The sequence below is a fragment of the Acipenser ruthenus genome, chromosome 47 (genome assembly GCF_902713425.1).
Source record: "Acipenser ruthenus chromosome 47, fAciRut3.2 maternal haplotype, whole genome shotgun sequence".
Taxonomy (NCBI): Eukaryota; Metazoa; Chordata; class Actinopteri; order Acipenseriformes; family Acipenseridae; genus Acipenser; species Acipenser ruthenus.
In genome coordinates, this window is record NC_081235.1 from 7,980,752 (window position 1) to 8,007,396 (window position 26,645).

The window sequence follows — 26,645 nt, forward strand, 5'->3', positions numbered from 1 at the left end:
TGTGTGATCGGAACGCAGATTAGACCGCTAGTAAAATCATCAATCGGGGATGGGTAGGTGCTACAGTTACTCAATTAAATATATATATGCCATTCTGAGCTGTTGGATGCACTTGTGTATGCAGTATTCCGTCATTAGATAGCATAATCACTGATTGCTACAATGTATTTATAGCCGCATGTTTGGCAGTTAATGCATACAGAAAGGGAATTATGTAATAAAAATGTATCTTGGTCTTTTTGTACCATTTTTAGTTACAGAAATTGATGGCAGCTTAAAATAATGGCTCCAAACTCATAATACATTTTAATGGAATATCATTCATATCGTATGTCAATTCTTTATGTTAACATCATAGCATTTTGAGATTATTATTATTTTTTTTTTTTTAATCGGACGAATTGGAAATATTATTTTGAGGGATAGACCCTGATAAAGGTGCTGCAGAAGAGTGTTTGGATCCTGTCTATGGTTAAAATTGGAATAAATGGTCTTTGGATGGCCTCTTTATAACCGTATTTGTGACGTATGACACATGGATCAGTGTTATAAAAATAAGACTCTGCACACAAGCTGCTCGACAAGAGATGTGCAGGTGCCAATGTTTCTATGTACCTATAAATATGTGGAAGCAAGGCTGGTTGATTGTAATGTATGCCCATAGCAAATGCAACTTGCATCTAGTCCATAAAAACGCCAGGCACTTTAAAATGTGTCAGGAGGAGCCCCTTTCAGAAAGCGAGTGGGTATGAAAAATAACACGCTCCTTTCCAAATGCCAGGTCCTGGGAGGATGGCTGATTTACCAGCTCTGTGTGCCAGCTGCTTCATTAGTTGTACCTGGCACCTGTTTTACATGGCCAGTTGATACCAGCCGCTTCGGTTTTATGCCCCGTTAGTCCTGATTCATCATGATATTCCGTATTGTTAATATTCTGGAGCGCTAAGCACTGTATCTAAAACCTGTGTTAAATAATTGAACACTCCACTTTGTCTCCAGTGAAGTAGATGCTTAGACCTACTTCACACGGCTGGAACGCCTATTAGTACAGCCAGGGACTTCAACTCTGTACCTGCAATGGGACTCAGATATGAATACTGTGTAAACAAGCCTAACACAGTGGCGAAAAATCTTTCTGAAATCCATCCTAGATGATTCATTTTCGAGATATTCACAAGTAGCGAAGTATAAGAATATTTCATATTTGTTTACGAGTAACTTTGTGTTCCTCTATTCCAATAAAGTTATTTTTTAAAATCTTGACTGGGTCGAGGCTAGTTACCGACATTACCTTTAAGAAGAATATCAACATTATATTAAAAGGTAAATTAATTCATTTAACAAGCGGAATTCTTTGTCCATAATAAGAGAACACTGATATAAAAGTGTAACGTATTGTATAGTGTAGCCCCAGGCTATAGTTAGAGAACAAGACTAGATTGTATAGGGAAGATGCCATTTTCATGACCACATGGAACCATTTTGTAACAAAGAGTGCAGTAGTGGAATGCATTCCAAATGCTGCCCTTCCACAATCCTGTGCTACTGACAGAAATATCATGAAACTGTACATTTACAATACAGTACGACCTAACCATCGCACAAATTCCAATTCCTGTAATTTCCAGCAGAGTCGGTATATGGTAAGCCTGACCTACGTCAAGGGGCTATTCTTAACAGTCCGGGCTTTGTCTAGACCTAACAAAGCAGGATTTAAAATGGCCTCATGGCTGACTATTATATTTGTAAAGGATCCTGGTAGTTGTGTTAAGTAGGTGTTAAGCAATGTTAAATAGATGGTCCTTTGATATGGGACGGTTTGATTCGTTTTTTGTCTTACATGATCTGAGGTTTGTAATTTGGAGACAGGAACACTGGCTTTTGTTTTTATATTTTATTTTTTAAGTATGTCATAAACAGCAGTGCAACGTGACAAATTAACGACAAAGTAAGACACAAACAACCGAAAAAAAATAAATAAGGAACCAAGGAATCAATTACCAAAGCAGGAAAACGAACCCGAAGAAATAAAACAAAAACATGCCAAAAACCAAAAGAAATGAATCAGGCATGCAGGCACAATAGTTACATTCTCCCATCATGCATCAGGCTCAGTTATGTCCAAGTGCTAGGTTCCCATGACAACAAGTGCAGAGAAAGCCCCCCCTAGCAGCAGCAATACCAAAGGATGCAAAAGAGAAAAAGGCCCCACAATGCAAACTTAAAAAAAACCCGGGCGTAGCTGGGTTTTCTTTTTATATTTTTATATTTTTTTTTTTGTTTAATTTAAAATAAAATGTATATATATATATTTATGTTTTTTTCTTATTTGCCTCATAAATTTTGTTCAATTAATTTATTCTATATATTTTTTTATATAATTTTTTTCCAACAAATGTAAAAAAAAAAAAAAAAAAAAAAAAAAAAAAAAAATGTGGGTTAAAAAAAGTAAAAAGAAAAAACACACCAACCTTCTCGAAGCTCTGAGGGATGTAAAGGGGTTGATGCAGAACACAATGACATGAGGAGAAGAGAAAAATAGGGGAAACACAGAGAGAGTAAAAAAGGCCACCTCAAGGCTTTTCACTGCTACATTACTTTTTGCTTTGTTTTTTTTTCCCCACTTCTTTTCTTACAAACACAATAAACAACCCCTCGGTCTTTCAATATCTTCCCTACTGACAAAGAATAGTTTTTAACCAAAAGAAAAACAGACAAACACAGTGTTGTGGTCTTCAGAAGTTCAAAAGATAAGTAGATAGCAACTGTACACTCTTTTTTAAAACACTTTTTACACCACTAGAAAGCTCATGATTTTCCAATCAGTGGCAACTCTCTGTGAGACATTTACCGTGCAGTTGGAATCAACGATGGCAAAATAAAATATTTTTTTCTTCTATTTATTTTCAAATGACTTGCTGCCCTTCCATACCAAACTGCATTTAATATAACCCAGACCAAATTTAATTTTCAAACACCATTAAATAAATATTATATTCACTGATAGCCCACACAAATAACAGCTACTACTTTTGAGACACAGTTTTTCTTTGCCTAAAGGTAACATAAGCAAAACAATAATTAAAATAGCATTAAAATGTTTTATTTTACATATATATATATATATATATATATATATATATATATATATATATATATATATATATATATATATATATATATATATATATTAGTTAAGACACCATTCTAATAATATTAAGGAGTAACTTGATTAATTTAAGGTTCAGTATTAAAAATTTCCCTTAAAACAAACAAACCACACACACACACACACACAAAAACGACTGGAACAGGAATTCTGGTCCAATAGGTTACCCATAGAAACAGCGGAAATAAAACATAAAATTATTTTGTTTTAATATATGTTCTGTACCTTTTGAAAACAGTTTGGTTCATGGAAGTCAGGAAAGAGAACTCGGATAAATAATGCATTTTAATAGTGCTCATGTGCTGTAAGCATAAACATTATTAATTCAGGCAATTAAATACTTTTTCAGTGGTACTTCTGAACTTCACATGTGTGTGGGCATAACTGAATTGGCTTCAATCTACAATATCCATCTCTTTATATAGATTCTGTAAGATTCTATATTTGGCATTTCAAGGTAATTTTAATAATCTACATATCAATTCATCTCTATATAAACTATACTTGATGTATAAATAGTTTCACCCAAAGTAAAGCACTATAGGTCTAGTTATCCACCATTGTCAGGTAATATTTAGAACCTGTCTTGGTTGCTAAGGTAAATTCACATGTATGGGCATAGGCATTTACAGTTGCTTAAACATTTTTTGTTTTTTTTACATTTAAAAACAAAAACACAAAGTCTGTTAAGGTCCTTAACAAACCACAGATTCTCGCGTGGTTAAACTCGGCTCCGCAGCCAAATCAGAATCTGACTTACCGTGTCCTGCCAGAAATAAATAGATAAATAAATAAATAAATAAATAAATAAATGGGTAGGCTAACCTAAATAACCAAATAGACCGATACCAAATTTCTGTCATAATCTATAAATGCTTCTATGCAATACATTTCGCGAAAAAAAAAAAAAATTATAATAATTTTAAAAACGACGGGTGCTGGAGTGCCAGTTAAAAAACAGAACACCAAGGTCTATCTCCACTGTGAGAGTGTGGTTCAGTCTACTACTGCAGATATCTGTATTTCACTAAAGGAGTTGTTTCTCAGCTGTTGCAGCTTGCTATTTCAGGGGGCCCTGGTGCTCCCTACCTCGCACGTAAAGGTTAGCAGGTGAAGAGTAGCGCACGCCTGCGCTGTTGGACGCCACACACTCGTATTTGCCCTGGTCCGTCTCCTCGCTGTTCTCGATCTGCAGCGCTCCTGCGGGAGAGAAAAAGGTCCAATCGGGGGGGAGAGAAAGAGATACACAACCGTTAGAGTGGCTTTACAGAGAAAGAATCACAAGGGTCTTCCAAACACAGGGCAGGGATTGCAGTCTCTATTAAAAAAAAAGACTTATCTATCTTAGGACCTCTCTGTGGTGTAGCATTACCTACAACCTGATTGCAAAGCCAAATAAAACGATGACTCCCGATTCCACAACTGAGATATTCTAAAATAAATCGCTTTCCATCTCCGTGGTGGTACGTTCCTGATCTGAAGTACAAATCTATGTTGTACGGTTCTGAATTTGCAGGAGGAGATTCCTGGCAGCCCGGAATACACCCTCTAAACCTCAGAACCTTCCCTTTCCTAGAGCTATCACATAGGCAAATCCAGCATAAAATGAGCTTTTAACCCGTTCGAAAGTTGTGCCGTGAAGTCTAGGCAGTCTGTGATCAAGCAGACTGAAGAAACTCCAGCACTCAGAAACTGCTACCAAACTTCCTTCAAATGTATTTTATACACAATAGACAGCAGAACAAAAGTAACTTTATTATGAACAAATCTACTCTTTGGGAGAAAAAAAGAAGGGAAAATTGGGAGCTAAGATTGTGTTTAAACCCAGCTATTCAGGTATTCAGCTACACATTCATCAGTCCAGCCACACACAATACAACAACTCAGGAACAGTACAGGCAGCTAACAAAACGGAGTCCTTGTTACACAGTAATACTGCGAGGCTGTGGTAACATCATTAGGGGTAGTGACAGATTGCTCTTTTTCCATTTCTGACAAACTGCCAAAACTCATTGACTGTTCAGTCAGTGCATATCAATATCGGCATCTCTGTCATCTATCTGTATCCCCCACTCACTATGTGCATATCAGATATAACAGATGCACTGTGCAAATGTACCAATAGAAAAGAGGGAGCCAAACGAAATGGGTTGATTTATTGATGGATATAAAGCCGAGCGTCATGCAACAGCTGTAAAAATAGTGTAATAAATAACACATGGTATGCCATTTTTTTTACACTACCCTAAATGACGAGCGATCGTCGCGTTTGGGAAAACTGAGCGACGTGAATGGCAATCACATGGTATCAACCGCAAAGTTAATACATTACAATAGATCCCAGGCAATGTGGTATCCTGCTGAAGCTACAGTTTGCATTCACAGAGGAAGTCAGTAAAGTGAGAACTATTGATCTAAGGTAAAGAATAGCAGTATTGATAGTATTGTAGTGGTCTGTGCAATATTATAGTGATTTCCATATGGCTATACGTACAGCCATTGATTTGAAGAGTGCTGATTGCGCATTATTGAGGTAGTGTGTTATTTTTTTCTCACACTGAGCTGTTTCTGCATGTGGGCAGAATGTATCAGCTGACGGATCTGTTTGAATTGATAGTCATCCGATTTAATGGCAGCTCTGTACTGTCTATTTGATTCAGGGGGATGCTGTTCAGGCCGGTACTAACTAGGCGAGCTGCAAGTGGTTTCTCAGGGAGGTTAAAGAGCAAATCCATTTTGAAAGCAGTGATTGGGTTTTCTTTTTTATTACTGTGACAGGTGTGGGCTCTCGGTTCTTTTGACTGCGGAATCGACATCACAATGAAAGTCAACAGTCATGAAATTTTAACAGGATCCTGTTAGCTGAAATTCAGCCAGGTTCTTTTAGCGCAAGGATGGATTTTAATGCGTTTTAAACTGATGAAATATATATATAGCAGCTGCTTCTGTGCAAGTCAGCCGACTCGTAGAGGCGTTTTATTATTTAACCCCATCACCAGTAACACAATAGTGTTATTCAATGGATTTTTATAATGTTATTTTGAATGTTTTGGTGTGAAGATGTCAATCCTGCGCGGCTGACTGTTTTATCTGTTTGTGTGGTGGTGGGGTGGTGTGGTGTGTCTTGTGAGGGTATTCTCAATCGTATCTTTGTGTGTGTTTTTGGTTCAGTGATAAGATTCTACAGACCTTCAATGGTTGTATAAATACATACAGCTATGGCCCACATTTTTGCATTACCCTCTATATAGAATGAACTCATTTTGCTTCCTAAAGTCGAATGGAACCTGCTGAATAATGTTACGCTAACATATTGAATTACACACCGCTGTTTTATTATGACTCAATCCTAAAATTCTAGGTGGTGCAAAACTGTTGGCCATAGCTGTATGTACAGTATGTGTATTCTATATATCCAAGCTTTGGTGCGTGATGCTCCCACTGTCGCTCGTTTTAAATCAACTCCCAAGACCCACCTGTTCTCTCTTACTTTCCATGCTCTTTAAGCCTGGTATCTGCTATTAGCTGCTGTGTTGTTGCTACTATTTCATGTATTATGCTACTATATCATGTATTATGCATTTTTCACTGTATTTAATACATTACGCTTTTTTTTACTATTTCATGTATTATGCATTTTTTACTGTACTGTATTATGCAGTTTTTTTTTTACTGTATCATGTATGATGCATTTCTCTGTATTTAAAGTATTATGGATTTTCTTGTTGTTACTGCATCTTGTAAAGAGCTTTGTGATGGTGGTCCACTATGAAAGATGCTATATAAAATAAAGATAGAGAGATAGAGAGATAGATAGATAGATAGAGAGATAAAGAGATAGATAGATAGATAGATAGATAGATAGATAGATAGATAGATAGATAGGATAGATACACACATATACACACACACATATGAATATTCAATAGACAGACCTTTTAATTTACAGGATGCCAGTATGAAAAGATACTAGTACCTTTATTATTGTATGCGTGCGTGCGTGCGTGCGTGCGTGCGTGCGTGCGTGTGCGTGCGTGTGTGTGTGTTTAAGGGTATGTGTGAGTGTGTGTGTGTGCGAGCGGGCACGTATGCGTCCTGAAGTGAAATTAAATTGTGTCCCCTCACCGCTCTGCCATGCTGCGACCAGCCAACGAAAAGCTTCTCCTGTAATTATTAAAGCCTCCAGCACTATGAATATGTTGGAATCCAAAGCGACTGCACATCTTTGATGTTCTCCGAGTTGCGTTTTTATATTACTGCTCTTGTTATTTATCGTGTATTCCAAGTAATTGCATTGTACCTTCAGATGTGTGTCGCTTACCAATCTCTACCGCTGAAGTTACCAAACTGAGAACCTTCATAAGCTAGACGGCCACTCAACACAAACTGAAGTACTGTCTTTAGGGGTGCAATGTGACACTGTCCGGACTGTAGTCAATAAAAGGAAGATATTTTGTATTTACGTGTCCTTTTTAAATCCACAAAAAATGCCCAACCCAAGAGAGACGGTCAATCGAATCATGTTTTCAGTGCAGCTTTGATATAGCCTGTATGACACAGCCCAGGGACAGCAGACTGGCTCCTTGTTAAGCAGGTGTTTGCGTTGCAGGGTTGCCCTGCACTGCACTGAACAAACAAGCTGCTATTTATTAAGGGGTGACACAGCTGACTGATCACAGACAACCAGCCCCTAGGCATCCCCTCCCCCCAATTGAACCCGCCTTTCTAACTTAATTAACGTTCTGACACAAATGGATTGATTTGACACAGGAATAGCAAAGCTGGAGCTGGTACTGGAGGGAGGGGCAGTTACTGACCAGATTCCACTCCTTAACAGCATGCTGGATATCTGTACATCAGACACCAGTATTTTACTAAAAAAGGGAAATAACTGCAGAAAGAAAACGTTGATTAAAAGATCCAGTTTACCATGAAAGAACCGTGACCACAAAAGTGTATAAATAGGGATCAGTGCAGGATCAGAAACAGAGGATGTGTGAGGCTGGGCAACATATGAGGGGTATTATAAATCTGGCTCTAAAAGGGTATTTAACACATTTTAACACTATGTATGTTTGTATGTGCATTTATGCATGTATGCATGTATTTTAAGCATAATACAATGCAAGCCTGTCCGTGTACACAAGCAATAAAAAGGTCCCTAATGCTTGTAAGTCGTAACTTTACAAACACCCTGTAACGTTGGTTTATTAGCGAGCTGATTTTTCCCAGTTTGATTTCCTTATATTAAATTGCTGGGATTGGTATCAAGGTTTTTAATGTAAAAGTGGCAGCAAGGGGACCCAGTATAATGCAAGTGATGTCAATTTCCATCTGTTGGCTTGTAATGTACTCAGAAAAAGTGCAATGCTCCGTGGTGGATAAATCTAAAAGACCAATTTTAGGTAAATTCGCTGTTAATCTAATCACTATTGCATGGCTCCCAGTGTAAACCGGACACATTTCCACTGTATGTATTGCGATGCATGCATAGTAATACAGTGCTAATATATCTGGAGTAGTGTTTGCATGGGTCAGGCTCCTGGTGTACTGTATGCTAAACTGATTTGATTGCCTGTCTCTGGCTGGCGACAGGGTCCCTTTCTGGGTCATTCCCCACCCCGATCCGGAGGCTTAACCAATACACAAACTAAATAGCAATTTCCAAGTCCTGGCCTAGTTAACATGCATTTCCCTGAAGCTAAATATTCAGCATTCTGCAGCGCTGAATAAAATAATGTACACATAGTAGGAATAAAGGCGGCTTTAAATTATAATAACGTTGACAAGATTCAAATTGAAAAGACTTCAGGCTGGTTGGGTTTAAAATAAACACCTCCCACGATGTTCTGGATATATTAGAATTATTTTGACTAAGGTTGCCTCAATTCTGTTAAATTGATTTAATCAATCAATCAAATCAATCAACTTCAGCAACACTGCAACTCTAAAAACAATTCTTTTCTGCATACCCACGCGCATTCTAACATAACTTTGAAATGTGAGTCTCAAGAAGTGTACTCTGTTGGCTGTCCGGTTTGTTTGCATTCCCGGAGTTTCAGACTGCTTATCACACTATGATGCATCTCGCTATATGAGCCAAAGAGCTCAAAAATCAAAGTGGATAAAATACTCACAGATCTGTCACCACCCTTAATTTAACACAATCCAGTACACATACAGGATATCCTTACCAACTACAAGCCTATTCCACATGTGAACAAAATCGAGCTCGCCGTAAAGAGAGCACTAAAGAAACTTTTACCTGACGAGGGAGGGCCTGTGTGGTTTAGAAAAGCTTGCATGTGAACAGTTACACTGTGACCCAACAAAAAGGTGTTTGAATCGCTTTGCTCACAGCAACTACAACTGTGTTTGAGTTTCTTCACACATAAAACAAAACTGCAACGAAACCCTTATAGGGTTCTAGGCTGCACCTCACCACAGCTCTCCCTGTTTAGTGTTGATTGGATGACAGTGGACCAATGGGAGGCAGTAACAGGCTGTGATGAGGATATACATTGTATACCATGAGGGACTGGCAAGTTACGAACAGGGAGAGGATTGGAAAGCCAGGCAAACAGTGAACCCACAAAAATGAGCCAATGCTTGGGACTATTTCTGAAACTTCACTGCCATTGAAGATCTTTGGGAAGGGTTATTTAGTGACCTGCAGATGGGATATAAGCCACTGAGAGATGGACCGAGAACATCCGATCTAAACTCACTCGTTCGTCCATTGGCTAAGCAATGCCAAAGGCAGGCGCAGCATTCTGTACTGAGAGCTTGACTGTGGGGCTGCGGTGCAGTTCACCTCAATGCACTAGGCTTACCAAAACCTTTTAAGATCCCCATTTCCAGCAGATACCCCCCTATTTTCATTCCTGGATAACCTGCTTATCCAAAATCGATGAATTGAAAATAACCAACACTGAAACACAAGACACAGAAAAACAGAAACACAACACAGGAGAAATAGTCTTTGACACACAAAACAATTAAATAACAATAATTAAAAAAAAAAAAAAAAAGTGAATAGAAATTATTATTTTTCTATTAAAAATTGTGGTTAGTTTTCTTTTCTTTTATTTTTAATCTTACCTCGTATTGGGGTACCTTCTGCAGGAGAGAACACAGATAGAACCAAAAAAAAGTTGAATTATTATTAGTATTATTATTATTTTATTTTTTAAGCTCATACTGCTGGTTTTCCAAAGGACCCTGGATCAGACAAACACCGATCTGAGAGCTAAGCACGTTCTTATCTATACAACCATCTAGACTGACTCTTCTGTGTTGTATATAAGATTGGCGAAGATGGTTTAACAGCTAAAGCAAGGCGTTTGGAGGATGTGTTAAGCAGACCTTTTAAAATGTTTGTGTGTGAGTGTGTGTGTGTGTGCAAGAACAACTAGGTACCGGTCTGAAATATTGCAATTATCTAAACTAATTTATCGTTATTCTTGTTTATAATCGTTGCATGGATTGTTTTCTGTTTCAGTCGTCACACTTGGCTAGCATCGCCTACAGTAGGGCTTCCCTTTTAAACCTGGGTATAGATATTGTGTATAAGCATTCCTGTATAAATGAATCGAGCCACAATATCTGAATAATTATTAATTAACTATTTTCCTGGTTTTTTTTTTGTCAATCTGATTCATTGGTACTACATTAAACAACAACAGTATGCTATAAAAAAAAATATTTGTATAAACATTTACAGCCCCACTGTGCGGTAAATTAACATATTAAATGCAGCTAACTGCTATGAAAATAAAACCATGTACTACATCATACTGTCAAGTTATGTACTTAAACAGTCATAGCAGATAGCAAGCAGTTTATTGCATATATACAACCCAGTTACTTCTTATACAGCTTCACAAAGACTCTCTTGTTCTATCGCAGTGAAATTGTCAAATTTATTTACCGTTTAATCCCAACAGACTCATGCTGCCTTACTCAAACATTACTTACGAGTTTGTCTCTGCAGTGCAAGAACAATACTAAATAATACATTCAGTAATGTATTTGTATGTTTTTTTCATATCTGGAAAACAAACCCTGCATTACAAATGTGGGCAATATTCTTTCTTCTCTTTTTAGATAAAGGGCATATGGGAAGAAAATCCGACTTAATTCTGAAAGTGTTGACTTGATCCTTCCGCTTTAGCAGAGGGTCCTTTTTCAACCAGCAAGTAGAGACTAATCATACAGTTTGGAAAATGCTTTGCCCAGCTCTGGAAACCTGCCTTTGCACACATGTTAATTCTATGAAGTGCAGAGCCTCAATTGGCTTTCACAGAAACCAACTGACATGACCTGGCTGTTATCATCCAATCTGGTGATCTACAATTCAGCAGCCCACAGACACTACCACAGAAACTCAACCTTGCTGAAAAAGTAGTTTCAATTTCAATAGGAAGACTGAATAATCTTTCAATTACTTGAAATCTTCAATTTAGAAAAGACCATAGGAAAAACCTACTGGAATATTACAGAAAACTTTTTTTTTTCTTTTTTTTTTCTTTTAAAAGATGAATCTCTCAGGTGTGTGGCTTGTGAAAGTCAAATAAAAGGCCTGTTTTTTTCTGCACATATTAAAAAATCTCTCACTGCTGTCTAAGGAGGAAACAGATTCAGGAACGGGGCAAAACATTGAAGTTTAACCTTTAAATTAATTCAACAAAAGGGACTGGGACAGTTACTTGGTTAGGGTTTTAAGGCAACAGTAGTTTAGTTTAGGTGGTAGTTTTACAGTTAGGTTCTAGTTAAAGGTGGGGGAACTAGTTAAGGTTAGGTTAGGTACTGATTAAAGGTTAATGAAGCAGGTTGGTTAGCTCGGAGGATTAAACCTACTAGTAATGGTTATTAGCGTGGGGAAAGGGGTGTGTGGTTTATTAAGAAGGAAGATGCAAGTGGGAGACTAAAACACTGCTAAGAAATCTGAACACTATTTAAACAGCTAACACTGTATCACATGGGGTCAATCTTTATGCCATTTTGCACTGGGGTTAGCCTACAGTAAACCTGGAGGATTAAAGGGTCACACAGTGATTACTGTGCTTTAAACCCCATTGTGAGACGTGGAAGGAGCAGGGTCACAATATGCAATCGATGGCAGGTTTAGACAGATGGAGCCAGCCCTCAATATGAACCCCCTGAGCAGGTGAAGCCTTTTATCTTTCCCACCATACCAGCACATGATACTGGGCACCACTACAAAGGGATGCCAATCTGTCCTGAGCTGCGCCCATCTGGAGGCTGGATTACATTTTCAATTTCAAGATCAGGTTGACCTTTATGTCTCAGTAGCTGCTTGGCTCACTGAGGTGATAAACCTACTTGCGTCGTCTTTGTGATACGTGGCCTGAGCCATTCCCCTGTGGTGTGCAGACATGCTGTCAGGTGTACTCTGTGTGTGTGTGTGTGTGTGTGTGTGTGTGTGTGTGTTTGTGTGTGTGTGTGTGTGTGTGTGTGGGCTTGTAATCCACTCTCACGAAGATCCTCAGAGTTGAGAGCGAAGGGCAATTGTTTTAAGGCTGCATTTGCTACATTAACTTCATAGTTAATGATTATTACTAATGAAGCTTGAGATACTTAGCCTGCCCAGAATACCTGTGGGTGTCAGACACTCACTTTGTACAGAAACACAGTGTGTGTGTGTTTTTTACTTTTTAATTCGGCTTTTCAATTTTGTTCCTTTTTTGTCCTCTAGTCTAAACCTGCCAACTTCTCGCAGACATTTAGGAGTTTCACATCTGACCAGGAAAGTGACCCAGAGAATTAACTGAACAAACACAATTATAAACAGTTTGCAGTTAGAAACAGCTCTGTGAAAGGCAATTGGTTTAATTATGGTAGCTCAGCAGTTAAAGATGCAGGAAAGGTAGTGGGTTGGAGTGGCTCAGTGGTGAGATTGCTGGGATGCAGTGTCGATAGTAATGGGTTGGAGTAGCCTGGCAGGGTTTCCTGCAGTGTGGAAGGTACAGGAAGTGGCTCAGCAGTTACACCTCAGTTTGGACCGCAGCGTGTCACTCAATGCCACCTCCACACGCAGGGGAAGCCAGGTGTAGTTGGGCATGAAACTGGTCTCATCACCTTTCAGAATGACTGCGCTGCGGTCGGGCTTGCTCGGGAGAAGTGACTTAAACGATTGTGACAATAATTAGTCCGGGCACATTTCAGCAACCCCGGACTGGTCTCTGTCGTCCCCTCAGGCTTTGCGGTGCTCTGAATCTAACAGTCATAAAATATTCATCAAATTCAGCCACACTGTATGCATCACATTGTTTTGAGTCTTGTTTTAAAGGGAAATGTAGTCAATGTTGTCAGACTACATTAAATCAGGATTTTATGGGCCTGGGGTGGTTCATGTAAAATAATATGTGTGATATGGCTCTCTAAATACTACTGCTTGTTTAACAGGTTGAAATGTTAGCTCTCTCTATATGTTTTAAGCAACTCTTGTATGTGCTATTGTAAGTGACTCTTCATATAATGCACAGTTCACAGCGTACCTCTGTAAAGCGCTTTGTGGTGATGGTCCACTATGAAAGGCGCTATATACACATAATAAACAATAAACATACAGTGTAATTCAGTGCAACATCCTGCGAAATGACCTACAATGGAAGTACTATGCGGGTACGCTGCCCTATGACTGGGACATTACTGTTCCCAAAATAGCTCTATATTATTACAGTGCATTTTTGTAAGAGTCACATTTCTAGTCAGACGCAGTATAAAAAGAGAAAATCTAACAAATGCATAATGTTGGGGTTCCAAATTTATCGCTACAATTTCCAGGAGTTTCGGGTTATGGGAGAGAGACACTGTGGCCGTGTGTTTTTTTTTGTGCATTGAGGCACCAAGCTGGATTTGGAAACTCAAATATTTTTTAAAACAACATTTGGCTTTCAGTTTCGGTAGAGGGGGGGTGTGCCTTGTGGAGAGGTCAGGGACAGGACAGGCATGTGAGCTGAACTGTATTCAACCCCTCAGATCCCCCATACTCTTCAGAGGGGAAAGCAATGAGTGCTGGGGTGACATGCGTGTGTGGGTCCACCACTCACACTGAAGCCCCTAAAGATCTCGATGGGACGTAATGAAAATGAGTGATGCAAGAGAGGGGGGCTGCAATGGGATTTTTTTTTTTCTTGTTGTGGATTGATTCATTTGTGCTTGTAAAGGCATCAATCCTCATATCTTCTGCATGCTGAAAGCTTCGGACATTGACATCAATTGCTGAAAAACAAGCTTTCATTTTGTATTTGTGCTCCTGAATGTGTCAGTTCTGGCCTAAACACTTTTGTTTTCTAGTTTCTGGTGCTCCAAACCCACCGACTGCCTTTCACAGGCTGTGAATTCAAGACAAACTGCGTACAAAATAAAAACAAGCCAGACTCAGAACTCCATTGTTTTACCAGGTTTGAAACGAAGGTCTTCAGACTGCGGAATGTGTGTCTTGTTTGGGGAATTCTATGGAAAATGGTTGCTAGGTAGCAGAGAGGGCTGCAGAACACCATTGTTATTATCGTTGTGTTTTTTTTTTCTTTTTTCTTATTAGTTTTGGGGAAGGTTAAAGCGGCAGGCTGACTCAGAAGTTAGTGAGAGAAAGGCGAGGCATGCATTTTAGAAGCAGTTAACATGAGATCAGTTTTAGAGGAGAGAGCAGAACTTTGGGCTGTTTGGTTGGTACACTTACCAAAGGCCTCTGAAAATAAAAGAAAATACAAAAAAAAAGGAAAAACAAAAGATTACATTTTAAGAGAGTAGAAGAGTTAAGGCTTTTAAAATTGTTTATTTGTTTTTTTAATATCATTTAAAGGGGGCTGGAGATTTTTTTTAAATATATATATAAAATGTACTGTTAATGGTATTATAATTTTAAGACAGCATTTATATATATATATATATATATATATATATATATATATATATATATATATATATATATATATATATATATTTATATATATATATATATATATATATATATATATATTATTATTATTATTATTATTATTATTAATTAACAATTACAATTACATTTGAATCACATATACATTGGTCCAGCCCCTTTGCATAAATGTTATCAATATTAGAATATTATTACTAGGGTTATTAATGTTATTAGACTTTCTGTAATGTTAATTATGCCTATCAAAAACACCTGAAGGTTAAAATATTTCCAAACAATAAAATTCAGTATTCAGTACTACGTTAGTCAAGACATACACATGCAAAGGGTATTGTTTTAAATGTGGGAAGGATTTTCAACTGTTCTGGGTTGTAAAAATCTAAACAGCAAACAACAAAAAATTCATTCTGAGATGGAAACAAAATGACAGGTCGGAGAAGAGAGAAGACACACAGACAGAAGGACAGACACCAGGACAGAAGTCCCTCAGTGGTATACTGGTCACAGCGATGGAGGGGCTTGTCTAGAGCAACAGAGGACCTCAACGGGCTCCTTCTGAAATACAGGCTCACATGGTACAGCATTGCAGAACTTTGAGTTTGTTTGTTTATTGACACACAGTATAAAAGGGCTCACTTACTGTCACTTCTGTTTGCAGTCTGCCTTACTGGTGTGGCACAGCTTACAAATAAAACAGCGTACGGTGGATGTATGCTGTATGATGAGGTTCTGTAGTAAAACTCGGACCCGGTGCTGTTAGCAGGGATTTTATTTGTTACAATATCCTTTTTTCCCAACCCTCTCGTGTACATTCAGGTATACCAGGAAACAAGGTCGCTTACACTTGAATGTGTGGATATCGTAAAGGAATGCTCTGGGCTGTCAGAGCTGGCTACTGACAGAACTTCATCATATAAATAAATCCATCAAATGCATTTTCATGAAGACACAATTACTGTACAGCAATTAACAGGACTGCAAAAGGAAGTAGCGATATAAAAACGATATAAAAACAATGTAAAAACGGCTGCGCACATCCCATAGAAATTAAATCACAGATATAAAGTGCTGGTAAATATATTTAAAAATAAAATGTAACCCACTAAGTCAATGGTGTGAGTACAGTAAATATCTCCGTTTTTTTTGTTGTTTTTTTTTAAAGAATAATAAAGTTAATGCCTAATATAAATGATGTCCCCGAATTCATGCCAGAATATTGTTGTTAACCAGGGCATGCACTAGAGAATTTAGCCTTTCACTTCAGTGTGGAAAAGCCGGATTAGCTCATCTTAAGGCCAGTTATATAATACAGCCAGGATAAGGGCACATTCAGTTAATGAGCATACTCATTAAAATGTGTCCCTTTCTTTCCAATTCACAAGACAAACCAAGACAAGGGTCAACCTCACCAGAAAGATATCATTAAGAGAACTAAACTATAAAACGATTGCAGCGACATTAGAAGTGTGTATACTACAGCCATCAGTATGGCTACAGAGGCTGTTTTATTGTAAAACAAACAAAAAGAAAAAATAGCTGGACTGAGAAACACGGTGTCAAGGTTTCCATCTAAAACTTCTAAAACAGATCCATAGTATTTCCGTTGCTGGAACTAATCTCAAATCGCTAATCAATATATATTAACCCCTGAAGTGCTTCCAGACTCTTTGCTTGTAATTAATTAGAGAATTAATTAGGCCCTGGCTCTTTCAATATCGTTACAATCAATGAAGAGTAACAAAACCTTTTGTGCCTGATCTACTGCTTTGAAACCCCAAAATAGCACAGTGACTGCCTGATAAAAATAGACTCTGATACATCCTCCCCCCCCTCAAACCGATACACTCTTTCCTTTTTGAAACAGCGTGTGGGGCTATTGCATAAATCGCCTGAGAGGAAACAGCAGCCCCTACAGGATTAAAGAGGTCTCACAACAGCTTTACGCTCAAAAGAAACAGCATTAGATATAACGACAAGAAAGACGAGTTGTGGTCCCAAAAACACTGCTTTCTTAAGCAGCTGCATGGAAAAAATACCTGGGGAGAAAAAAAAAAGAGCTGGAGGGCTCTTCCTTTCAACCTTACCTGATCGGAGCTGCTTGATTCGCCCGTTACTCATGTTGGGGTCAATGGGCAGGAAGTCCTTGAACCAGGTGATTTCTGGGTCTGGGTTGCCGCTGGCTGCGCAAAGCATGGTGGCGGTGCGAGTTCGCTCCACCACCTTCAGCTGGGGGCCCATGTCGATGTTGGGAAACCCTGAGGGTAACTGGTCTTCTGCAGAGAGAGAAGAGGAGGGGGACAGGGACAGAGTCAGGAAGGGGCTCTCCGTTTCATGGGAGAGATTCATAGACTTAGAACATAACTGCACACAAACATCCCAGAGGTATTCAGAATGATCATTCTATATTACATGCTAAACGTTTCCATGCATGTACAGTAAATGGCTGATGTTTGATTGGAGTTCAGCTCTGAATCAGTTCTGACTGGCACATGCCAAACATACTGGCCAAGCTTTTGTGATCCTGATCTGAACCCGACCTACCAACTTTTGTGACAGTCGGCTTTGCAAAGGGCTGTTTTATGAAAGGAATAAAACTGGTTTAAAAAAACCCTTCTCCAAGCTGCAAACAAAGTTGTTTCCTAGTAAATGTACTAAAATGGTTTTACTTCATTCAGGAAATGTGTCCTTACACCCGCTGCCAAAAAGAGCCCTGTATATTGAGTTATCATAGCAAAATCCAGACCTATCCAACAGTATTAAAAGTTTCAATCATTGTTAGAGGTTACATGTCTATCTATAGGAAATTCACCCACAATGCAGCAATACTACTGCGTTACTTGAAAGAAAAGTCAAATTAACACTGGACAACCATGTCGTGCTGTGTGCCGTGCTGTATACAGAATACATAATGGATCTGTGTGTGGTTTCACATTTATCTCCACTTGGGAGGCAATATCTCCATAACTCACTCAAGACTTTGACTCTGGGGAGTTAATATGTCTTTTCCTCATTCGCGGAGATGAATGCGATGGCAGATCCAAAACCATTATGTACAGTTTCCTTGATCTGGGCTCGTTCCTTAACCTTTTCAGTGCTGCGGAAAGCAGAACACACAGATCCCTCTAGACCTTCATGTGAATTATGAATATTACGTTATTCTAATACAGCTTTGTTTTAGCAGTTTACAACCGAACAACTAAACGCTGATAAAATACTACCGAAAAACTATAAAAAAAACGCATAAAAAGGGGCTTCATGATTTTAGTAACTTGCTATACGTTATATCTGGTGAGCAAGTTGCGAAAATCATTTTATAAGTCCCTTTTTTATGCATTTTATATATGATATATTTGGTTCGCAAGTTATTAGAAGCAAAATATTCGTTAGCTAGACCAGGTAAGAAAGTTGCAAAAAACAATACAGTGGTTTTATTAGTATAGGACTAAATACAGACCATTCTGGTTGCAGCAAGACATGCAAAAAAACACACAGTACGAATCCAGAAGCAGCAGGCTAACACTTAATGAGTCACACAATGTGTATATACAGTGCATTCCACAGATCTGATCATTAGACACGGTGGAAGTGGTGAATTGAAACAGTATGCTGGTCCTGATACTGTATTTACAGTACCTGTCCTTGTTAATTACACTCACATTCTTAGGAAAGCGTACCCTGCAATAGCCAACCCAATCCATTTCTCTCCAACACTTTCTGGGTCAGAGGACCCCATGCTCTCACACATAATCAGATTCATTATTTTCAATCTGTAATCAAATTATTTGTTCCGAGCACTCCCATTGGCTGCTGATGACTTCATAACTGACAACAGCTTGTATTTGAGGCCAAACTAAAGAATTTTGACCTGGGTGGCGGCCAGAAGTTCATTAATTTGATGAACCAATCAACCCTCTGAGAGCAAGCTTGTTAATACTGGTTGAAATGGTGTGTGTGTGTGTGTGTGTGTGTGTGTGTGTGTGTGTGTGTGTGTGGAGGGGGGCATTTTGAACTATTTTGTTCCCACAAGTATAAGGCACTTTGCTTTCCAGTATACTTCAATGCAAGCAAGCAGGCTGGAAAAAGTGTGTGTGCGTGTTGTCAGAAGGACAATACATTTGCTGCTGTGTTTTTTTGTTTTTTTTCCCTTTTCTAATTAAACAAAAATGCTAATCTCGTGCTGCATTGTGAGGTTGAGTTTAATTAAAGCAACTGGATTGCAGAGCTGATCAGATTGATCTCAAGAGCCGAGCCTCGTGAACTGGCTGGGAGCCGCGGAGAAAAAGAAAGAACAGCAGGAGAGAGGAGTGCAATTACTACTGTAGAAAACCAACACAATCCTAACCTGCTTGTGTACCCGCCACTCGGGAGACAAATCTAAAGGAGGTCTTAATCAACAGGTGGGCTTTGAATCCAGGTGGAGATCTATCTGGTGAAACTTGCTTATGGACTCTGAATATACATGATATAAATCTGGCTGTATATGAAACAAGTGCACCCCCCAAGGAGTTGCTATAGACAGGTAGTTCACCAAAAGGCTGGATTCTACAAACCCCCCCACCCCTGTCATGCATGCTGATGTAACTTACTAGTATTTAAAAGATATCTCTGTGCATCTAAAACCAGAGAGGTATTGGTGACCTGTTGTCTTGGTCACCTGATAAAGGTACCTTCGCTTACAACGTTCTCGCTCAACGTCCTGAACCGGGATTGTATTGTCGTTAGCAGTTCCGTATTTGTTCCATGCTCCACACAAGCATGCTGAATCTGTATTGCTCAAAACGGACTGAGTTTGAATTGTGTAACCCGAGGAGGAAGTAGTTAGCAGCTCGGACAGACTGAAAATGAACTGGCGACCAGTAGTACAGGAAAGGTCTTATTTAGAGCAGGTAGACTGCATTCAACACAGCGCAGGGTCCCTAAAGCACTAAAATGTGAACGGGAAAGCAATGCTTTTCTTATAAAAGCTTACTCTGGGACGTGGTTGAGTATGTAGTAAAGTCTAGTGGAAGCATGCCAAAGCCAAGGAATGTATGATATTAGTCAAAACAATGCAAGGCCATTGTGTAAGTAAACTTCTATTTGCGAAACTGTAGTTTTAAAAGGTAGCACCTCTAATTACAGGCCCACGATTCTGCAAGCCGCCAGTTTAGTGTTCGTTTTTGTTATTGTTTTTTCCTCTGACCTTTCGGTAATGAAACCCTAGCTGCTGTCTCCTCTATAATTATGACCCGCGAGGAACAACAAAAATTATATCTTTGTACGTCTGTGTGGACTGACTGCCTTAATCAAAACCATGCTGTCAAGAACAAGTTACCAACAACACCATTAACGGATAAACAAATCCTCCTCGTCTCTCAAAAATAGACGTCTGTTTTTTTTTGAAGAAATATTAAATTCCTGTCACACCAATTCTAAAGAAAAATGGATCGATTCGGTCTACACTAGCTTATAAAATAAAAACTGTGACCTTCATTGGGCATCAGAGTTTACTATATTTATTTTTTAGAGAGGCCACTGGCAACTTGAATCAAAGTGTCTGGTAAAACCTCATTCAAGACAAGGGAGTTGGAGGGGTAAATACAAAAATAAAACTCCAGGGATGGAAATAAAACTCCTATTGCATAGCAGTGCCACCCATTCCAGGTTTTACCATGAGCTTGTTTAGCCATGCTGTACAGATAACAAGCTCAGTTGTGTCTATACCAGGAATGGATCAAAATGCTATGCAATGGGACTTATTATCACCACTCAACTCACTAGCAATGCCAAACACTTAACCCTACAGTTCTGGTACAGTGAGATAGCTTTATTAGTGAATAGGGATCTGTTTTTTTTTATAATTTTTTTTTTAAACCTAGCGTGGAGAGATACATCACTTTGACTGTGAATGAACATTAATTACGCCTAGATTACAGTTCTGTGCTGCAGAGCTGAAATGAGCGACGCGGAGGGCTGAAAAGCCCACTTTCCTGACTCGTGTTGCAGGTCTCCCCGTTTTGTTAATGGTTTGATTTTTTATTCCTCAGTGGAATGCAATTAGCAGCTGCTTGGGAGTGCTCTGAAAGCCTGGCATGTGGGGCTTTTCTGTAAGCTGACCCTCTTTGCAAACTGCCACGGCTGAAGTACGGTTAAGCTGCAATAATAATGGACTTATTATGATTATTATCATCATCATCATCACTGCAATGCGGCCTTTACTTGGAGATGGACAGCTGTATTTTTGCAACGGCACACTGTGCTTAGTAACACCGTTTTTTTGAAGGCAGAATAATTGCCACATTAATTACCATGAATTACCATTGTATTCGCTGTATTATACAACGGACAGATGCAAACCTTTTAATCTGATTGGACGCGGTGGCTTCTGCCCCTGGTGACATGAGCACCGCGTACCAGGGGCTGGACAAAAAATTAGAAACAACTGCCACCTGTAGCACACACTTTTAATGTGAACTGGATTGTCCCATTGACTGCTCCTTTGTAGGCCTGAGACAGCAGGTTTGGTTGCCTGAAACAGCAAATATGCCACAGGGTTAGTGGTAGGCATGTATAGCATTGCAAAAAAAAACAAAAAAAAAAGCTATGGGCCATTCTGGAGAACAGGCTTCACTGAAGATTTCCTTCCCCAACTTCCCTGAAGGAATTTGGAGGCAGTTATCATAGTATCCCTCCTGCCTAACTGAAACAATTAAGCAGATGTCGAATCAGTGCAGTCCTGGCTGCCCAGTCTCATCATTCTTTAGCTACGGCACAAAGAAAAAACACTACATTTGCATTATAATCTACCTTCCACACAGCAGCTACAGCACACACACAACCCGCTATTTGTTCCTTCTCCTTGACATAAACATTCATGTAAAACATGGTGTACAAGCAGAAATGCCTACAAGGGAAACTAGCATGCATCTCCCACGATTTCTAGCTTGGGTCATTAAGCCCACAATTCAAAGTGTGGCATGCAGCCACTCAGGGACTAATATAAACTGGTAAGATGATTTTTTAATAATAATTCTGTTTTCCAAATATTCCCGGAAGCCCCATTCTTCAGTGTTCTAACCATTAGGCCACGCTGCCTCCTAGTCCCCCAGCTCTAACTGTTAGGCCACACAGCCTCCCAAATAAATCATTTGTAGAAAAAACAAAAAAAAGATTGCAAAGGATTTTTATTATTTATCTATAACTGTTTTTAAGGTAGCGCTTTGTGTACAGTGCTGTTGAGTGGAAATCAGATTCAAACCCCCCCCCCCCCCTTCCTTCTGCTATCAAACATTATTTAATTTAGTCTGAGCTTTAATCAGGTTAACTGATTACTACTCAGAGTAGCCAGGGAGGGTTTTAAGCACTAAGCATTAATATTACCAAAGAGAGATCAAGAGAGGAAAAAAAAAAAAAAAAAAAACCCTGATTCCCATACCCTTTAAATAAACAGACATTTAAGAAATCTGCTGCCCCCAGCTGTTTCTGCTCCAGGGATGGTCAATTTCATTTATTCTGCTGAGCCTGAAGCAGCTCAATTAGAATAATCGACATTAAAGCCAGAGCAGACTGTAGCAGAGCACAGCAAAGCATGCCTTGACAGCACCCCTGCTGCAATAACCTTGAACAAGAGGTACTGGCTCTCAGCCCCCTGATCTCCACCACTGAATCTGCACAGCCCCCTGCGTCAAACACCCATTCTAAAGATGTGTACGGTCACACTGAAAGTCACTTAGATAAATGTTTTAAGGCGTAGCACAGTGTGTGTGAGTATTTGTTTCTTCTTGTGTCAGGGGGATCTCGTGATTCCATAGGTATCTGAAGCTCATCAAGACACAAAACACTAGTCAATCAGTAATTAAATTAGATCAATGTGCCTTTGTGTTACAGTTTTCTGTACATTCTTGTGGAAGGTAGTGGGATGGAGTAGCTCAGTGGTTAGTGTGCTGGGCTGCAGTGTGGAAGGTAGTGGGATGGAGTAGCTCAGTGGTTAGCGTGCTGGGCTGCAGTGTGGAAGGTAGTGGGATGGAGTAGCTCAGTGGTTAGCGTGCTGGGCTGCAGCGTGGAAGGTAGTGGGATGGAGTAGCTCAGTGGTTAGCGCGCTGGGCTGCAGCGTGGAAGGTAGTGGGATGGAGTAGCTCAGTGGTTAGCGCGCAGGGCTGCAGCGTGGAAGGTAGTGGGATGGAGTAGCTCAGTGGTTATCGTGCTGGGCTGCAGCGTGGAAGGTAGTGGGATGGAGTAGCTCAGTGGTTAGCGTGCTGGGCTGCAGTGTGGAAGGTAGTGGGATGGAGTAGCTCAGTGGTTAGCGCACTGGGCTGCAGCGTGGAAGGTAGTGGGATGGAGTAGCTCAGTGGTTAGCGTGCTGGGCTGCAGTGTGGAAGGTAGTGGGATGGAGTAGCTCAGTGGTTAGCATGCTGGGCTGCAGTGTGGAAGGTAGTGGGATGGAGTAGCTCAGTGGTTAGCGTGCTGGGCTGCAGCGTGGAAGGTAGTGGGATGGAGTAGCTCAGTGGTTAGCGTGCTGGGCTGCAGCGTGGGAGGTAGTGGGATGGAGAGGCTCAGTGGTGGAAGGTGGAGTGCTTGAGTTGCTTAATGGAGCACAATATTTAGAAACACTTCAGTGTTTCAGATACAGTTACAAAACAACGACCCATGATAACAGGTAGTACCATTGCCTGATTGGATATGTACTTTGGACACTAAGGAATTGGATTACCTTGTATTTAGTTACAATTTCTCTTGAAGATAAAACTGCCTGGGAACTGTGCCAGCTGAACACTCGTATAATGCATAATGCAATTGACCAATGGGAATTGTTTCTGGTGTCCCTCGAAAGCCAAGAAAGGCTCTTATGGAAATCGCGCTGGTGTGGGTTACAGAAGCTCAAGATAAAGCAAAGCTGGAGGTTTATATCGACAATATGTCAAGGTACCCCTTTAGAGGAGGCCAGGCACAGATGAGGCAGCACAAGTTTCTCTTTGATCACACAGCTCAGGTTTGCACTTATCCCTCATACTGTGTTGTCGCTATGGGAAGCAGGCGTTCTATCTTACTCCTAAAGGCACAACCTCTTTCAACATTCACAAATTCAAACATTATTGCCTATAGTCTTATTCATATTTAAAATGTATTTATTCTTTGACATGTAACTGTGGATAACCTCCAGCTTTGCATATTATATAACACAAAAAATATCTAATGCACTAATTCTGATACCAATACAACAAATAAAACAGGTAATGTAGTCCCCAGTGGTATTAGCAGTAATGCTACCTAAAGCACTGCTAGTTGACTAATCTGCTGAACTGTTAGACAACCTCTGGTAATAAATGCTACTTATTACTGCTTTATAATGCTTTGACTACTTTGAGCACTGCTAACACAGCAAAGTATTAGTAATACAACCAATAACATCTTCGCTGTTTTTCTTCTGTTTCATTCCCGTGCCCTGCAGTTGTTATCTCAATTGATATCAAAACGCTCAACAGCACACCCAGAACTCATTTTTCAGAGCTCCTGATGCTATCGCATTGTTTCTGAGGGCATCCCTGTGAGCTGAGAGATGACGGAGTGCAGGGGCTGGGCCCATGTGCAGTCAATGGGAGATATTTACACCCCCAGTCTCTCCACTCCTCGGCCCGCTAATCTCAACCATTGAAGTGTGGAAACCCTGCCTGCAGGGACTGCCATTATGGAACACAGCAGACTCACTGTTTATGTTCAAGCCGTTATGTATACTGTATATATATCAAAATGATCCTATATTTATTCATTTTAGCTTTTTTTCAAAGCAAAACATAATCTGCCTATTTCAATCTACCGTATCCTAGGAGATGTGCATTTGAGATTCTATAGCTTAACTACTTTTCACATTGTCTGTCCATAACCCAACAACAACCAAACACCAAAGCCTTCTGCATCCATCGTCTATACTTAGTCTCGCACTGATAAATGACTGATAGCTTGCATTAGTTCCAGTGGTTTCAGAGAGACTGGAGTACAGTAATCAGATGATTGCTGAAGCAAGCAGACACACTGGAGCATTAAAAAACAGGCACTTTAGACGTATAGGCATTAATGAAACTTACCCATATGTTAAAACTCTTCTGGTTTGTCAGACTAAATAACTATTTGATTGTTCGTGTTGTTCACTCCACCTAACTGCACGTCTGACAATTGCAATGCCTCATTAAATTAAGCATGTTGCCATAAAAAAACCTACAAAATGACCAAATGTGTTCTTAGCGCAGTAATTGCTTATTTCTGTTAATTGCGTAACAATGCAAGACAAATGGCTTATCCAATTACCAGGAATCTGTATGTACAGTGAGGCACAGCGGGGTATGTTTAAAAAGATTTGATTAAAAAAACACACAGCTACTTCTGACTGATTCTGCCCCTAAAGTAATTTCAATACCCCCTTACTGAACTGTCTTATGAGAAAATCTCCAGTCCGACCAATACTCTGTTTAATGGTGGTACAAATAAAAATACCATTTTCCACTTCGATTTCGACATTAATCACACCCTGCCTCCCGGATGAGAAAACAAACAGAATGTTTTGAAAGGTTTTTGAGGTTAAATGTGGATAATTAAAAATGGAGTCTCTCTATTTTTTCACCCCTGAAGAATGACCTCTATTTCCACTCTAATTCCTCTGCACTTCAGTCGCCTATTCCATCTCCAGGTAATCAGAAAAGGGCCATTAGCCACCCCCGTGCAATAAATCCACACTCCACAATCAAAAGCCACGCAAGAAAGTGTCAGGCAGCTCAACCGACAGAGAGGCAAACAAGACAATCGAACCATCAAGCCAGACCCTGGGACAAACATTAATCATAACCATAATCATATTCATAAGAGACAGGGATGGAAATAAGACTCCCGTTGCATAAACCAATCCTGGTTTTACACCCCAGCTTGTTACCTATGCACTGGTGCTAATCAAGCTCATACTAAAACCTAGAATGGGTGACACTGCTATGCAAGTCTTATTTCCATCCCTGATAGGCAATTTGGCACTATTTTGAAACCATAAAGTTTCCAATTTTTGTCCTGTTACTTCGACCAGTGAAAAGTTTTCTCCATGGAAATAAAACTGTGTGTAACAAACAAGACTACCTGTGCGCTTTAGGTACACATGCAAAGTCATTTTGCTGGTTCATATGTTTTTCCTAGGGTAACAATTAATTTACAACGCTTCACTGTTCTCTCTGCCTTGCTCCTTACAGAAAATGTTGCCCTGCTGCAAACATATGAAATTTTGCCCAATAACTAATAACTATACATCTCTAGCAGTCTAAAGTCATTAGTTCCAACGCACGGCGGGCATTGCTTAGAATCCCAAAAACCCAGTCAAGCTCATTAAGAAAACTGTAATGACTTTCTAGCAGATCAGCTAATTTTATATTAATGATCTTGTTTTTCTAACTTTTCTTTGACACTTGTTTCCCCCCCCCCCCCCCCCCTCTTTTAATGAGAAGCACAACTGGCCTCGTTCCCAGCTTCATGCCTTCCTACCCGCACCAGGATGACAGCCGAGAGACATCCAGTTTTAATACAGATTAATGTCTGCTGGAA

General features: G+C 39.6%; 1 protein-coding gene across 8 annotated transcripts in view; it reads right to left on the reverse strand.

Moving 5' to 3' along the window:
* The window catches only part of LOC117966307 (receptor-type tyrosine-protein phosphatase S-like), a 149,764-nt gene that overhangs the window by 59,644 nt on the left and 63,475 nt on the right, over nucleotides 1–26,645 (reverse strand). For all 8 annotated transcript variants that reach the window (XM_059014111.1, XM_059014112.1, XM_059014108.1 and 5 more), the window contains 2 exons: nucleotides 17,177–17,365; nucleotides 4,259–4,369 (listed from right to left, as the gene is read on the reverse strand). In XM_059014111.1, coding sequence (XP_058870094.1) covers nucleotides 4,259–4,369; nucleotides 17,177–17,365 — 300 coding nt within the window. The remainder of the gene's footprint in view (nucleotides 1–4,258; nucleotides 4,370–17,176; nucleotides 17,366–26,645) is intronic.